General features: G+C 38.0%; 1 protein-coding gene across 13 annotated transcripts in view; it reads right to left on the bottom strand.

Annotated features, from left to right (window-relative positions):
- The window catches only part of SORBS2 (sorbin and SH3 domain containing 2), a gene marked incomplete at its 5' end in the record, with an annotated part of 144475 nt that overhangs the window by 43056 nt on the left and 86204 nt on the right, over positions 1 to 15215 (bottom strand). For 10 of the 13 annotated variants that reach the window (XM_084205049.1, XM_084205056.1, XM_084205057.1 and 7 more), the window contains 5 exons: positions 2557 to 2740; positions 3917 to 3961; positions 4761 to 4827; positions 10111 to 10286; positions 12573 to 12717. In XM_084205049.1, coding sequence (XP_084061175.1) covers positions 2557 to 2740; positions 3917 to 3961; positions 4761 to 4827; positions 10111 to 10286; positions 12573 to 12717 — 617 coding nt within the window. Of the gene's footprint in view, positions 1 to 2556; positions 2741 to 3916; positions 3962 to 4756; positions 4828 to 9279; positions 9304 to 10110; positions 10287 to 12572; positions 12718 to 15215 lie in introns of those variants that run through there. The other 3 variants (XM_084205060.1, XM_084205050.1, XM_084205051.1) reach the window with 3 other exon arrangements.

Genomic DNA, 15215 nt, shown 5'->3' with positions numbered 1-15215 from the left:
GTAGAATTGCTTCTGAATATCCTTGTAAGCAGCATATTGTTTCTCTGTCTTGAATAGATAAACAAGAGAAAGAATTTGGCAGTTGAATATGGAATAGAAATGTAACCATTTTCTCTATAATTACAAATTTGCTTTCAATTTTATAATGCTATGCAAATAATAAAAATAACCCATGCTACCATATTTTTTTCAGTAATTTATGTCACATTACAAGGTTCATGTACATTTTGGGGGAATACTTAGTTACAGTGAGAGCTACCTTTGCATGGCAGTTCTTCTAGTACCTACCTCCATTGTACTTGGAAAACTGTAGCTCACACATATTTTTATTTAACGCTGTGTAAAATGACCCACTTGGAACTCAAAGGCTGGAGGAAAGGGGAGGGGAAATACTACCAGCTATTGTCTGTATTTGATAAGAAAGAGCAGACACTGATTAAATTTTATCAGTTCTATTGGTTTTTCTGGTGTGACTTGGTTTGATGTGACCTGACATCATAATGCACATGTCATGTGCCTTAAAAAGATCTGTGGGGTAGCTTTTGTTTATAGTATGCTTGCAAGTGCATTTCAGGGACACAGACATCTCTATTTATAAAATGCCCTACATTTAAAGGGAAGTAGTTCTACATGGCTTTATTGTTTATTTTCACTGAGGAAAAAATTATTTTCAGAGCAGAAAAGGCTACATTCTTTGAGAATGAACAGGAAAATGGAAAGATTCTGGTGAAGTTGCATTATACTGCAAGCTGCTGAAGAAAAAAGGATACTATTGAAATTCTGATTCACACTCAGTTCAACTAATTTACAGTTTGCAGCCTTTTATCCTGTATGGACTATATTTTGAGCTCAACTGCTAATGCAAACCATATCTTGCCTCGCAGCTATAAAACATGTGATGTATGTGGACCTAAGCCTCTTACATGAGATTTTAAATACTCTGGCTTTACAGGCAATTAAAAAAAGAATCTCCCAATGGCAGGAAAAGATTGATGAGCTGTAGCTTTCAGCAGTGGGCAAAGCATAGCTAACGTGTTTGGCATCCCTTGGCCTGGAGAACACAGATTTCCATGCCTGTCGTATCATGCAGGAGATTAAAAGGGGAGGTTAAATAGCCAAATTCAGTGCTCAGCAGCTGTTTCCAAGCTTGACAAGGTGCACTGCAACAGGCCTCGGTTTCTGTGACTGAGGCATTTGGCCTAGCACAGGACAACAACTCACACAACTTCAGAGATCAAAGCTAAAGAACTCCACATTTTGGTGTCCTGCTAAAAAAACATCTGCACTTCTGTATGACCTGCTAACAAAATTCAAGCCTCATGGTCTCTGTGAGGCAGCCCAACTCTAACCTTTAGCATTTCCTCTAGACAACCAGCCCTTGGCAACAGGGAAGCCAAAATCAGTAACCATCAAGCAATCTCATGTTCCTCTGCAGTATGTGTATCTACTGACTTCCATTTTGGATTGCCACTACCTACAAATTTTTTGAAAAGCCACAGTTGTGTCTTAATTTTAAGCACTTAGTATGGCCTTTCCTCATAATATTTTATTCAAATTGCTAATTACTTGAACCTGTTTAATATAATTCCATTTCTACATATAAATATGTTTACAATGTCCGAGCTGACAGAAATGGTCAAATTCTCTTTTGTTGCTTGAGTGTAACCAAGAGAGGGGAACTTGTAGGCACAGATGAAAGGAAAAATATTAACTTTTTAATACATAATATATATAGGCCCACATATAGATTTATAATAGCACAATATTATATTAACAGGTAGTATTAATTAATGTATACACTAAAGAAGAAGATTTTTTCTTGAGCTAGTACCTACAGATATGCTGAAGTCAACAGAATTTGTGAGCAGGTCTCTTGCAAGGTTTTATCAAAAGGATAAGCACTTATTTCCTGAGTTATTTATTAATAACTTTTTCCAGACTGAACTCTAACCAGTGGGACCTGGTTTTGTGCAGAGAATTTGGATAGAGAACAATGAAATATCCAAAATGCCTCTTTAATCTGTAAACACTGCCTTGGTATACTAAAATAGAGATTGAAAAAAATGGGGCTATAAAGCACTTCTGAACTCTGGGGAAATGTGGGTTGACTTCTACACTCTTGTACAGCCTTGCTCTCCCTTGACTTTTGAATTACATCATCTTTTTGATCCTTTCTCTTTGGTGCTGGATAAAACAAATGGCCTTTCATACTCAGAGACTAACTATTGCTATCTACTGCCCAGGAGACAGCTCCTAGAGCACAGACTGTTCTGAAACACAAGAAAGACAGTATCACTAATGAGAATAAAAATTCTTAATGATGCTCATGGTTGCATCATGAATAAGAAAAAACACTTCTTTAGCACACTGAAGAAATAACAGCACCATGCCTGGTGTCCAGACTCCTGGTGAAGATCACCCCTCATCACCTGACTGGCCCTTGAATAAAGCCCTTGAAATCATATTATTCTAGAGTTGCTGTTTTATCCCTTGTTATATTCTGCAATTGGAGTACTGTACTTAGCAAGAAGACCTTTGGAATATGCAGGAACTTACTTTTCTGGTGTAGACCGTTGCCTCATACGATGTGGTGGTATTGGTGGTGGCACGTGGGGTGGCAAAGGGGACGAGACCTTAAAGGCATCGGAGCTACTGTCAGAAGCACTTTTGGACAGTGGTCTGTATGTCTGTGTCTTTGCAGCTGGGTGTGCCTGAGCAGAGAAGGATGGACTGTAGCTACCTAATATAAAACAAAACCAGAAACAGTCATAACATGAGAGTAAGTCTTAAAAAAGCACAACATGGAATGCTACAAGAACCCACAGTAACTCAGTAAAATGGCAAGATTACAAAAATGTGTAAATGAGTTTTAGAAATACTGTGTATTGTGCAGCTCATTTGAGAGCTTCTTATATATTTTTACACAAAATTACAAACACATAGGTAAAGTGCAGTACAGTTAAAATAAATTAATTTGATGGAGAAGTTAATGGGTGTATACATCCATCACATCTGTTAATGACAGCCTGTTATTAATCTCCAGGCTCATGCTGTTGCTCAGCTGTTCCATGTTCAGAAGGTAGAGAAGAGGCAGGAAATACACGTTTTTTGATTGTTTTAATAACTATTTGGTTTGTGATGATGAGGCAATAGCATTTCTTGAAGAGGATCACAAGAGTAATAAAGGGAAGTCACACCACTGACCCACAACAAGTCATCTGAACAGCGCAGAAAAAGGTACTATTGAGAGCACGTTTAATGCAACAAAAACTGAAATGAAAAAATTTTGAATGGCTGTTTTGCAGAAGGCACTATAGCCTTTTTGCACACAGTCTATTCATGCTTTCATTTTTGCTTTTTTTTGGAAATAATTTTACCATATGGGTATAATCTTCTTAAGACACAATGATTATATATCTTAGATGAATATGTCTTTACGTGTGGCTAAATAACGTCAACAGGAATGCATATAACAAAAATGGAGAAGTTTGTAAAAAAATCAGTTTTATTAGGCACTCTCACTGCATATTTTTAAAGTGTATTCAGTGCATTATTTTTGTCTTTTCATGTCAGTAATTAGTATTTTCATTTTCACACAATAGTTCCCTTTCCATTTCTATAAAGAAAAGGCTGTGTTACCAACAATCACCAGTGAAAATAAATGCAATGTAATCAAGAAACCACAGTGCTAAGTGTATCCTGCTACAGTAAGAGGTCCACAGCTGCAATTAATTTCTATAGTAAGAATGTAACTAAAACTTGTTTCATTTGGGGGGAAAAGGCATGAACAACTGAGATCAAATGAGACACTAGGAAGTGTGTTCTACAAGCATTACAAAAGCGAGCGTGAAGTTAACGACACCATCACTTGCTGACATTAACAAAAGCGTCATTTTGAACACGGAGTAATTCCTACCAGTATTGTATGCATATGCAGTATTATACAAGTCTGTGTCGTCATCTACAAAAAGAAATACAATGTTACAGTGGTGCCATACATGTCATCACAGAAACTGAGCTTTGTTTTTCAAAATACAAACAGAAGACTGGTAAGCAATCAAGAACTGCATTTCTTTTCCTCGTCTCATTGGTGTTTTTGGAAGACTGTCTTCCCATTACACTCAGGCTGTTTTTACCATCTTATTGTACTGTATCTTCTGGTCATGTCACTCATATTGCATAATTACTGAGTTAGCCCCAAACTGCAAATTATTTTTTGTCTGGTTTTTTTGCCTTCCCAGGCTTGGTTCCTTCCTTTTGCCAGCCTTCCTCTGCTACAGACTGTTAAAAAAGGTTGTTGTTCCTATCACAAAAGGCAATTCTAAATATCTACTATGTGACTGATGTTCAAGTTAGAGCCCGTAAGCCAACATTCTCCTGCCTACATTTCTTATTCTCCCACTAACATTCTGTGTGACCATACTGAATGTTAGCTCTCAGATGAATAATGTCTCCTTCCTTCTGGAGGCATTATGAGCATAATTGCCATTTACACAGTTTCCTGACATCCTTGGGGCAAATCATAGAGGACATTAAAGCTAGCAATGTCACCAAAGCTCAGTTTCAGCAAAACCAAGTAAGATATTCTATGACAATTAAATCCAGGCACAAAATTTTTCCTTAAGCCAGCCTGTTTACCAGCCCACGCTGTTCTAACACTGGAGTTCTCCAAAAGAAAGGCAGATGGTAGGAGATTTACAGTAGAAAATTTCTCATCCCTCAAACTGGACAAGAGGAGACAAAGACAAGAACATACTCACCAGGCTTATGAACCATATGGATTTGCTTGAACATTGTCTTGTACCAATCCTTTGGCCTGTCAACTGTCTGAAAAAAATACAGTTTTAACAATTAATGACAAAATGAAAATACCCATGTGTAGAGATTGGATCAGACATTTAATATTATTCTGGAAAGAAATATTATAGGTAATTCCCTATTTAATATAACAGTTTTCATGTATTTTGAATGTATTTATGCATTTTATCATGGAATTCCTGTAACAAATTCTGGAAGACACTGAAGACTGAGTTGGTCTTGGACTCCAATCCTGGGAGGGTATAATGGTTCAGAACATCAGAATTATTGCGAGATCAACAGCTCATCACCTTAGTGCCCTATATCTGACAATGATGAATGCTAGATTCTATACAGGAAAATAGAAACACCTCAGCAGTTATGATTAAAACATGTAAGTGCTTTTTTTGACCTCCTGGCAATTTCTGGCTTACATTACTTTCTAAATGTAATTGTTAAATAATGCAGAAAACTTTGTAATACTACTGAGAAAAGAATGAAGACAACACTATATTTCAGAGTTAATGTTTGGATTGTTGACAAAGAGTATTCTTTTTACCAGTTTTAAAAGCTCTTTCCAGACAACTTTTTTTTAACTTATTCAATAATCACTCATTAAATTATACTTATTCTTACTTTTGCAAACTAATTAATACTAATCCCAAGGTTCCCAAACTCTGCTGATATTGACTCCTGCTAGTGCTTCTTTTTATCTCTTACCCTTCTGAATTTTCTCTTACTGCAGTTTTCTTTGAGGTAGGATGATAATATTCCAGGAAAGGATTAACACAAAGGCAATGTCTTCAGTATTATCCTTCTTAGGTGCTAAAATTTTACTTGCCCCACAGTAGCCATAAAAGCAGAAGTTTTAATGCAAAGAATCATGGAATAGCCTGGGTTGAAAGGGACCTTAAAGATCGTGAAGTTCTAACATCCCTTGCACCAACAGGGACAACTTTCACTAGGCCAGGTTGCTTGGAGCTCCATCCAGTGTGGCCTTGAACACCTCCAGGGATGGGTATCCACACATCCACAGCTTCTCTGGGCAACCACAAAAACCACTATGTTCAAACCTCATGCTACACAGGGAAAATTCAAAGGACCTCTTTTGATGTGCAATATCTTGCACCAGCAAATACCAAATTTGCAATCACTTTGCTTACTCCTCTTTACCACGAAAAGCAAAAATCTATGAATCTGCCCTACAGAATACTGGACAGATGTGCATGTGTCCACCATACACTGCCATCTTTACTAAATCCCACCTTTGCCATGATTACTTGTTATCTGTACATAACTTACTTGTTTTGATTACAATGGTGAGCTCTTACTATAAGGGACTAGGCATTTCTGCCTAGTCCTGTATTTTGAGGACTCATATTGAGTTCTCCTAAAATTGCTACTAAATATTATTAGAACAATGTTTTAAATAAGAGCTGACAGTCAGTTGAAGAACTTGGGGATCTCCTGGGTAAGAAAAAAATAAAGCAGTTATGCTTTTTACCTAGGCCTGCCTTGCAAGACAGAGGTAAAGGAGACTCAGTTTTGTCTCAAGATAAAATAGGTCCCTTCCCTCACCTACCAATATGCTGAGTTCTACCAAGTGTAAGCTATTCAGAAGCAGATTTGGGTCATATTAATATTGTTTCCCTAAAGGTATTAAATATCTACACTAGTGAAACTGTGGTTAGAATAATTTAGCTGGACTTGAAACAAGTATGCTGTTTAGTGCTCCAGGATGATATATGCTCAAAAGTTTACAATTCCAGGAGGTCTGAAGCAATTCAAAGTGATGGACATAACCTCTCTGCTTCTCCTCATTTCCCACAGCAACAGTCCCATGATATTGTGACTGACTTTCTGATTTTATTAAACCAAGAAGAGTCTTCCAATCAGTGGTAGGTGAACAAATTGCAAATAATGCATAAATACTACTGCCACGTCCCTGCTGTTTGTCAAGCATTGCCTGGTCCTTCACAAAGTCAGAGGAGGCTCCCACATAGAGATCAGGTATGGAGAAGCTTCCATGAATAGAGAAGGTTTCCCAACACCTTTCTGGATATTTGAATGTTTCTTTCTCTCATCATCTCCCCAGCAAACTCCTCCTAGGGGTTTCAGCCTCAGCCAGTAATTTGGCTTTATGTTATAAACCAGACAGGATTAAGAAATAGAATATATTAATTTTGAAATTCATTTTCTCAATTTACATTCACTAATCCTACATAAAACATTGTTTGAGGAATTAAGAGTATTCACAATGCACAAAGCCATTCAGATGCCATCCTGCTTTGCATCTATTACAGCTGATGCAATTAAATGTTGGAACATGGCATCATGGTATGTGAAAAAAAACCAATCAGCCAAATAGCACGCAGAGGACATAACAAGTAACAGCAATTGCTTCTGAGGAGAGTCCATAATCCCTGCAGTATTGTAATCATCCATCAGGAAGCATGCAATTAAAGGAGGCCTCTCTGACCCTGAGATTAGCTCAGCTGGTGGGAACAGGGTGCTAATAATGCTTGGATCCCCACATGGGCTATTCACTTAAGAGCTGGACTTGATGATTCTTGTGGATCTTCCAACTCAGAATATTCTGAGACTTTCAGTGGACCTCTGGTTTTTTGTGTTTTGTTTATTGGTTTTTTTGAGCTGAAATATTACATCACTAAGAATGGAAAAGAAATCTAGCGGGACTTGATTTTCTTTTCATTCTTACTAAGTAGAGGCCTTTTCAGTCTACAGATTAATTTTGATAATTAGATATAAAGAAATCATTTTGGATGCACTAAAACAGTGCAGTCTTACTGCTTTCCATTAATCTGGATTTTTCTTTCCCAGATCCCCATCAGTGGTAAATGGTGCTATATTTGACTGAATGCTTTTCTGACTGAACAGCATTTTACCCTTGCTTTTTCAGACACTTCATTTTTAGTGTCTTGGAATTTTACCATCTTTGGGGCAGGGCTTGGCACAAAGGCAGAACCTAACAACAATCTGAATGCTCAGACTTGCATTTCCCAGAGCTAGAAGGAGATAAAGTGGCAGAGAAGGAACATGTTAACATGGGATGGGGGTTCTGAGTGAATAAAAAGCTTTATAGGAGTCCTTCCCTTCTCAGAAGCCTGATCCAAAGTGGGCTAGCAGGAACAGAAAGAACATCTTTCTGTTTTTCTTGGCTAAACAGCTGTCTCAAACCATGTTCTAAGAGTGAAGACAGACTCGGAGGAGACGATCACATCTTGCAAAACCTCTTTACTCCTCAAAAGCACTCAAAATCTGGAACACAGACATTCCTGGGTTCTAATAACATGCTAAATTTTGAGCAGCACAGCATTTTGGAACACAGCGTGTGTTACCTATCACCCCTGAATCTACATTTACTGTTTTTTGATAGACTGTTACCATTTTTGCAAAGAGGGAAGAGTAAGAAACTTCTAAACTTTACATGCAATGATAAATTGAATTAATTTGAAAACTTCTCTCTTCAGATGGACTGAGAGTGAACCTTCTGGGAGAAGATTCCTATTTGGATTGCTCACTGACCTTGGAGAAAGAGCAGGTGATATACTCTACCTTCTACTATTAATGGAAAATGCAGTTTTAGCACTTTTGCAAGGTGCAGCATATTTGAGTCTTGCTGACAACTACACCAACTTTGTTCTTGCTCAGCTGGGATACACAGGGCTCCAATATACTTGTGCACACTTAGAAAGTAATCTCAAATAAGTATCTTGAAAACAATTTTACTACCAGCTATGTCTTAAGGAAGCAGAATAAGGATGCAAAACAACACATCAGACACATTCTGACACATACACACGCTAGCATAAAGTTTTAACTTATATCTCATTGTGAGAATTATTTCTATAATAGCAAGATTACAGGCTATAAGATTTCTTGAAATTGAAACACGCCAAAAACCAGAGCAAAACCAGCAGGAAAATGTCCTAATTCAAACTGAATTAAATTTTTAGGAGAAAATCTGAAAGACTCAGATCATACAAAGTTAAATATAGTTTGGCAGATTGTCAGCTTCATTAGGCACACTTAAGGGGGATTTCTGTTATAATCTTATATAACTGATATGCACCCTATTAGAACAATCTGCTCCTAAAAAAGCACAAAACCAATTACCATATCCAATATAAAGCAAAGGGACGACTTACTTAAAAAGAAGACAGAAAGCTAGAGCATTGGTGGAATGAAATGTCTTCATTTTTAAAATATTCTCATCATACTACTTTTTAATGTCAAAAATAAAGCAAGAAATGCCAGAGTTTCTCCCCCATTCTTATAAAAATTGTCCCCGCTTATCCTGATTTTTTCCTATTGGTTTTCTCTATTAATTCCTGGTTTCCCCTCTAATTTTTCAGTCCCTTGAAGCAATTCTTGGCAATACAACATAGCCCCATATGTCAATACTGCCAGACAGGATACATCCAACAGCTGCTACATCCCTGCACCTCACTAAGACTTCACCTGCAAGGGCTCTGCCGCTTTCATCCTGGCTCCCACTCTTCTCCCTTTCTCCGTCCAGCACAGTAGTTCTTCTCTGGCTGGGAAGGCCAGTAAGTGCTGCCTTTACAGACCTAGTGCAGCTGCCTCTGCGCTCTCTGGAGCAGCCAGAAGAGGCTGCCCTGACAGCAGAGTGGAAAGAATGCTTCAGCATAGTGAAAAAAAAAAAACCTCTTCAGTCTGACATCCTGGGACCGCTCAGGCAGCGACCAGCGGCAGATGATCAGAACTGGGCTGGTCACAATGAAAGGGCTCCGCAGCTATTCGCTTACGTGTCACTCAAGGGCACGGTGATTATTTACTGCCCTGTCACGAAAATGCTGCTCCCTTAGATTGCCGTCAGAACAAAACTACACACTTCTACACTACCCTGATGACATGAGAAAACTGCCCCATGAAATGCAGAAGTGTAAGATTTTTGCATATACACACAGATGTACTATTTGCACATGCACACACATATACATATATATATATGTATATAGTATGCGTAAGCTTTATTTCAGAAATAAGCCAAATGCAATTACCGTGCATCTCCAAAAGGCAAGAACTACAAGAGACACAAGAAAGACACAAAATTTTGGCTACTTCTAATTAAAACTAGAAACATGAGGTTGCCCAATTATGCTCCCATCAGCATTCTCCTTTTCGTCAACACACAATATTATATTCACAAGGCTGCTGATTACACACGCTCTATTCCAAATTATATAAGAGTAGAAGAATGTGAAAAACCCATTACCAACAATCAGTTCATTGTATGAGTTCATACACAGATTTCCCAGAATTTCCTACCGTTCTAATTGCTGTAGGGATTCCAGATTCATCTACCGGGCCAATCCCTGCATAATGTGGAGCTTTAATTACTGTAAGTTTTTTTTCTTCTTCTGAGGATCTACAGATTGGTATTGTACTGGTGGTGGTGGTGGTGCCAACATTCTGAACATGCTGTGAGTATGTCTCTGTGGACTCTGTAAAGATAACATGACAGAAAATTGTGTAATGACACAATAATCATACTTGGCAGTTAAAACATACTTCCCCATTTCAGTGCACTGTACAAAGGCTGACAATCTTAATCACATACATATACATTTTTAAAAAGAAATATCATCTTAACTAGGGATTTGCACTACTTAATGTTACATTAACAGAATTATAAACTGATTTAAGGACCAGACAAACTATTAAACTCAGAATTGAAGTAGAAGTACTTTTTCACAATGTCTTGCTCAATAAAAATAGAAAAAACCCCACAAACATAGCAAAATCTGTTGAGAAAGGTGCAGCAGCCTTTCTCCTATAAATCAAACTTTTGCACCTTTTCTACCCATTCCTTGGAAACCAGTGACATAATTTCAAAAACTTCCACCTACCAAGTGTAGCAAACTATAGAAAATTGCTGTTCTGTAAGCACAGAAGACAGTCTTGCACAAAAACTTATGTCATACAGGCTAAGAAACATGAAGTTTTGATGCATGAATATTTTTAAGAAAAAAATCCTGACATACAGTGTTCTTCCCTTAAGGTGTGTTGATATATTTATGGGACTCCAAGTATAATCCATAAAAATGGTTTTTGGTAACCCGGCACCCGTAGAGCAATCTGATGATCAACCTACAGTAATTCAGGTGAAGTGTTCAAGCTGCTACTGTTTTATAGTGACCTGCAATATTTCTACCCTTCCCCCTCAAATCTTCCTTTAAAACTAATGAAATTAATACATCACTATTACCATTTCCTTCTAAAATGCAGAACAAAGCTTAACATCCCTCAGTGCTGGGATGTGAGATGAAAATTTGTACTTCTGCAGAAAATACACTCTTTCCTGTGTACAGGAAAAAGAGCCCTACTCCTTCAGGGAGCAGGTTTCAGTAAAATAGTGGGCTGCTATTACAAAGCCTCTATTTTGCAAATGCAGGTACAGTGAGACAGTTCTGCTGCAGGATAAATGAATGCAGGGAGTGAAAATATATGTTCTAACACTAATGGTGACAATAAAAATTGACTTTCATGTGGCATTAATATCCACTGATTATTCTGAAGAAAAATATGTAATATGAGCCTGCAAAAGGAGCTCCGGTGACTGAAAGCTCTAATTTTAATTTGAGTATTTCTGCTCACTCCCATTGCAGTGCTGGATTTGGCATGGCTGTTTCAGCTGTTTACTCAAGTCTGAAATCCTGTAAATAATTCGGTGCTACACATATATGGCGAGGGGCAACTCTGTGTGGCAAATGTCTGAATATTTGGAACTTTTTCCCAAAATGCATGATGTTAAATTTAGAAAACATTTTGGATTTGATCTTTCATTCTTCATAGGCTTCAAACTGAGGCCATCAGGGGGATTTCTACATGAGCAAAGAGAATTAAATCAGGCTGTTACTGTGAACACTGAAATTCAGCATCATACAAGAGTGAAAGTCTTGGGAAAATACATATTTTAAGTATATCCAAACCAGCATTGATTGATCTTTAGATCAGCAAACTGGAAGCACTCAAAACCCCTAGAATTCTGGGATGTGGAGTAACCCATGTATACAGTTTTTGTACTTATCACTATGATGACAGCAGCATTTGTCTAAGATGTCTCAGAGCAAGAACTGCAAGCACAAAAAAAATGTAAACTGTGGGACCACATTCAAGTTATTTTGCATGTATAATCTTTTCTAAATATGCACAGCACTGGTAGAAAAAGCAGCAAGTAAATTATTCTCTTGGCAAAATGGGATTATACTGGCAAAGAGCCTAAGGCTGATAGTATTTGGTTTGTGTTTAATTTTTAAATTAAAGATGCCCAAAAAAATACATGAACAAGTTTTAGATGGATGTGGCTTTAGGTTTTTAAAAGCCCAAAGTCTCCCTCTTTGTTGACAGTATTTCTGCTGAAGAATTAAGGAAGTTGTAGGGAGGAGCAAAGTACAAAGTGGGCCCTCAGTTTCTTACGGCATAATCTGAAAGGGCTGGACAGGTTGAGCCATTTTGATAGACACCCTTTCCTTGGTAAAGCCAGTAGGAAATTGGCAAGAGGTTAGTTCACACACCTGGGTTATAAACTTAACAGTAACTCCAGTTCAGGATCACTACTGTACATAACAATAAATGCTATTATGTTTTTGCATTTACTTCCCGAGGTAGATGAACAGACAATACCTTCATTGTGGACGTGAAGCACTCTGCAATTGTTTGCAGACTTTACCACATGAATCAGAATACGTTGTGTAATGTATAAAGCAAACATTCTGTGTGAGGCTTACCCATCATCCTGCCATGCTGCATGATAACAATGTTGGAATTGAGTGAAGCTGGTGGAGGGTAAGCTGAAGAAGGGGAAAAAGGCCTTTGAAAGTGACTCACTGGGCTGGCAGCAGTGCCAGAATTCCCATTCACTGTGATCGGAGCCTGAGAGAGACAAAACAATATCCCATTAAACTACACACAAAGCTCTCCAACTGCAATCCCAAAGAAAGAGTGATGCAAGACCGTCATCCACACAACAATTCCCAGTTGTCAGGTACACAGCCATAATGGCATCTGCATTCACTGAAACACAAAACTTATCACAAAAGGAGCAGAGTGTGGTCCTTTACACTTTGTACCTGCCTTCTTCTGTCCTTGTGTGTGCTGGCTGTGATGCATGCTGTCTTGGGAAGGTGACAGAGAGATCATGGTCAAGGCAATGAAGATGGCACAAACAAGGTTTGCAGATGTCTGACAGCAACATAAATGAAGATGGCAGTAAAAGCTCCCAACACTGTGTGACAAAGGCTGTCTGCCACAGATCCCTCACGCCAAGAGACATATTCCCTTGGTGCACATGCTCAAGCACTGTGGATATTAATGGGAACTTTTGTGCAGACTGAAGGGAAACGTCTCTTTATGACTAGCTGAGAAGAGTGAAAAAAATTTCTTTAAAAAATGGAAGCCAGCTGGAGTGACTGAGGCATGCTGATATGTAATCTATCACAATAAAAATAAATAGCACCAATTAAAAAAACCAACAACCCACAACCACAAAATGACAGAACAAAATAAAAAATGGGAGAGCTAAGCAAACTGGCAAAAGCAGCAAGCATCTAAAGCCATTTAGGCTTTAGTCACTAGAGGCACTTCACAAGAGGAAAATATCTGCCCCCAGGTTTAGAAGCCCTGCATTGGGGCTGCATCACTTTTATGGGGAGTATTGAAAGAATCAAAACTGAGATGCTGAGAAAGGATTGAATGAAATAAGAGGGTAGTGAATATTTCAGCAAAAAAGCAAGCAAAGCTCCCTGCAACATCTCCTTTAATGCAGAACTGTTCTTTAAATCTGAATTAGAACTACAAACTTTGCTCAATTTTATATAACAAATGAACTAAAAAATGCTGCAGATGTAAACAAGAGGCTACCTGAAGTAGCAAAGTATAAATATAAATATATTAAAATGCAAATTATTTTTACAAATAAAAATTAAATTATTCATGACCTTCTGTATGCATTTGTATTTCGGAGATTACTGAATTGATCTGAAATTTTTAACATCTTGGACTCCCATAGCCAAGAAAGAAAAACCAATTTCTGGGTCCTATGCAGACATCATGTGAACTCCTAGATGCATTTAGGGGTTTGTCATTTTAAGGATGCCTGTTTTCAGAAATGAGCTGAAAAGTTTCTGTTGTGGTGATGTGTCCAGTGAAAGTTTTGTGTTTAAATGTCTCCTCTCTTAATAAACACCCGAACCAAAAGGAAGTTGGCTTTTCTTACATGATCCTCTCCTGCAAAAAAACCCAGCTTTGGAGATGTAAGAGTAGAAAAGCTGCATAACTCAAAGACAGATTTCAATGAAGGCATGTTTTCAGATAAGGTTTCAAACTGAGGCCAGCTATTTCTCCTCTGCTTCAGGTGTTCACCCATCTTCTTTTCCTACATACTGTCTTTGTGGGCAAGCTTGTTTCCAGGGAAGGCAGGGTGCAACTATGTGCACAGCCCTACACCTTCTTACTCATTTACTATGGCTTTTGTTTCTCTGAGCAGAACTGCTGCGAGTTCTTTGCAGACCGAAAAGATACTCCTATGAATTTTTGCAATAAAAGACTGAGATATTCCTGAGAAGGGCTTTACCAAATAGCTCAGTTAGACAGCAAGGCATTTACACTAAGTAGTACAAAATATCATGAAAACAGGACCCACACAAGTAGTTGAAGGACATCAGTCATAAACATGTATGTGGTGTGTTCATATATGACATTTTTGGGCTTGCTTCTGAAGGTCTTAGATAAGATCTCAGCTCAGCTATAATTTCTTAGTTTCTAACGATTTTCTCTTTGAGGAAAATGTCTGTGAAGGTGGCTATTTCATTTGTTCATCTGCTGCATCTTGCGCGGTTTACAGGGTTAGCAAAAGAAGACAGTTTTATGAAATTTCAAAGGCCTTTTCTTCCCTTGGAGTAATATGGTAGTTACTGACATTTCAATCTAAGAATGTGACGCTTTAGGTCCAGGTGACAAGTTTATTCCCAGATTTTACAAGGAAGTGAAATCTTTTAAGATGCCTATTCATGAATTAGACATTTTGCTTTCCTAGGTCATCTTTGTGGGAAAAGAAGACAATATGGGAAAAAAACCCTGTTCAACCAAAATGCACCTATTTTCCAATTTACTGGGAAAAAATAATTTTTCATGATATTTCTTTCCCTAGCAACCTCCATCAATTTTTTTTCTCCAGTTTACTGTCCTCCACTGCAAGTAGAGCCACCTACTTCTGCAGCAAGATAATCAAGATCTTGTAAAAATTCCTATGAAGTATCAGGTTTAAAATTCCTCTAATTTGCCTGAACATGAGAGAGAGTAGCTCTCTGGATTTCTGAATCAGAACAGAAGGTGGCATCCATCTGGGACTGGAGCTGCTTTCTAACTTTTCC

Source organism: Fringilla coelebs (assembly GCF_963513975.1).
Source record: "Fringilla coelebs genome assembly, chromosome: 4".
Classification (NCBI taxonomy): Eukaryota; Metazoa; Chordata; class Aves; order Passeriformes; family Fringillidae; genus Fringilla; species Fringilla coelebs.
The sequence above is the reverse complement of the archived record's forward strand: the minus strand, read 5'-3'. Positions and strand labels throughout refer to the sequence as shown.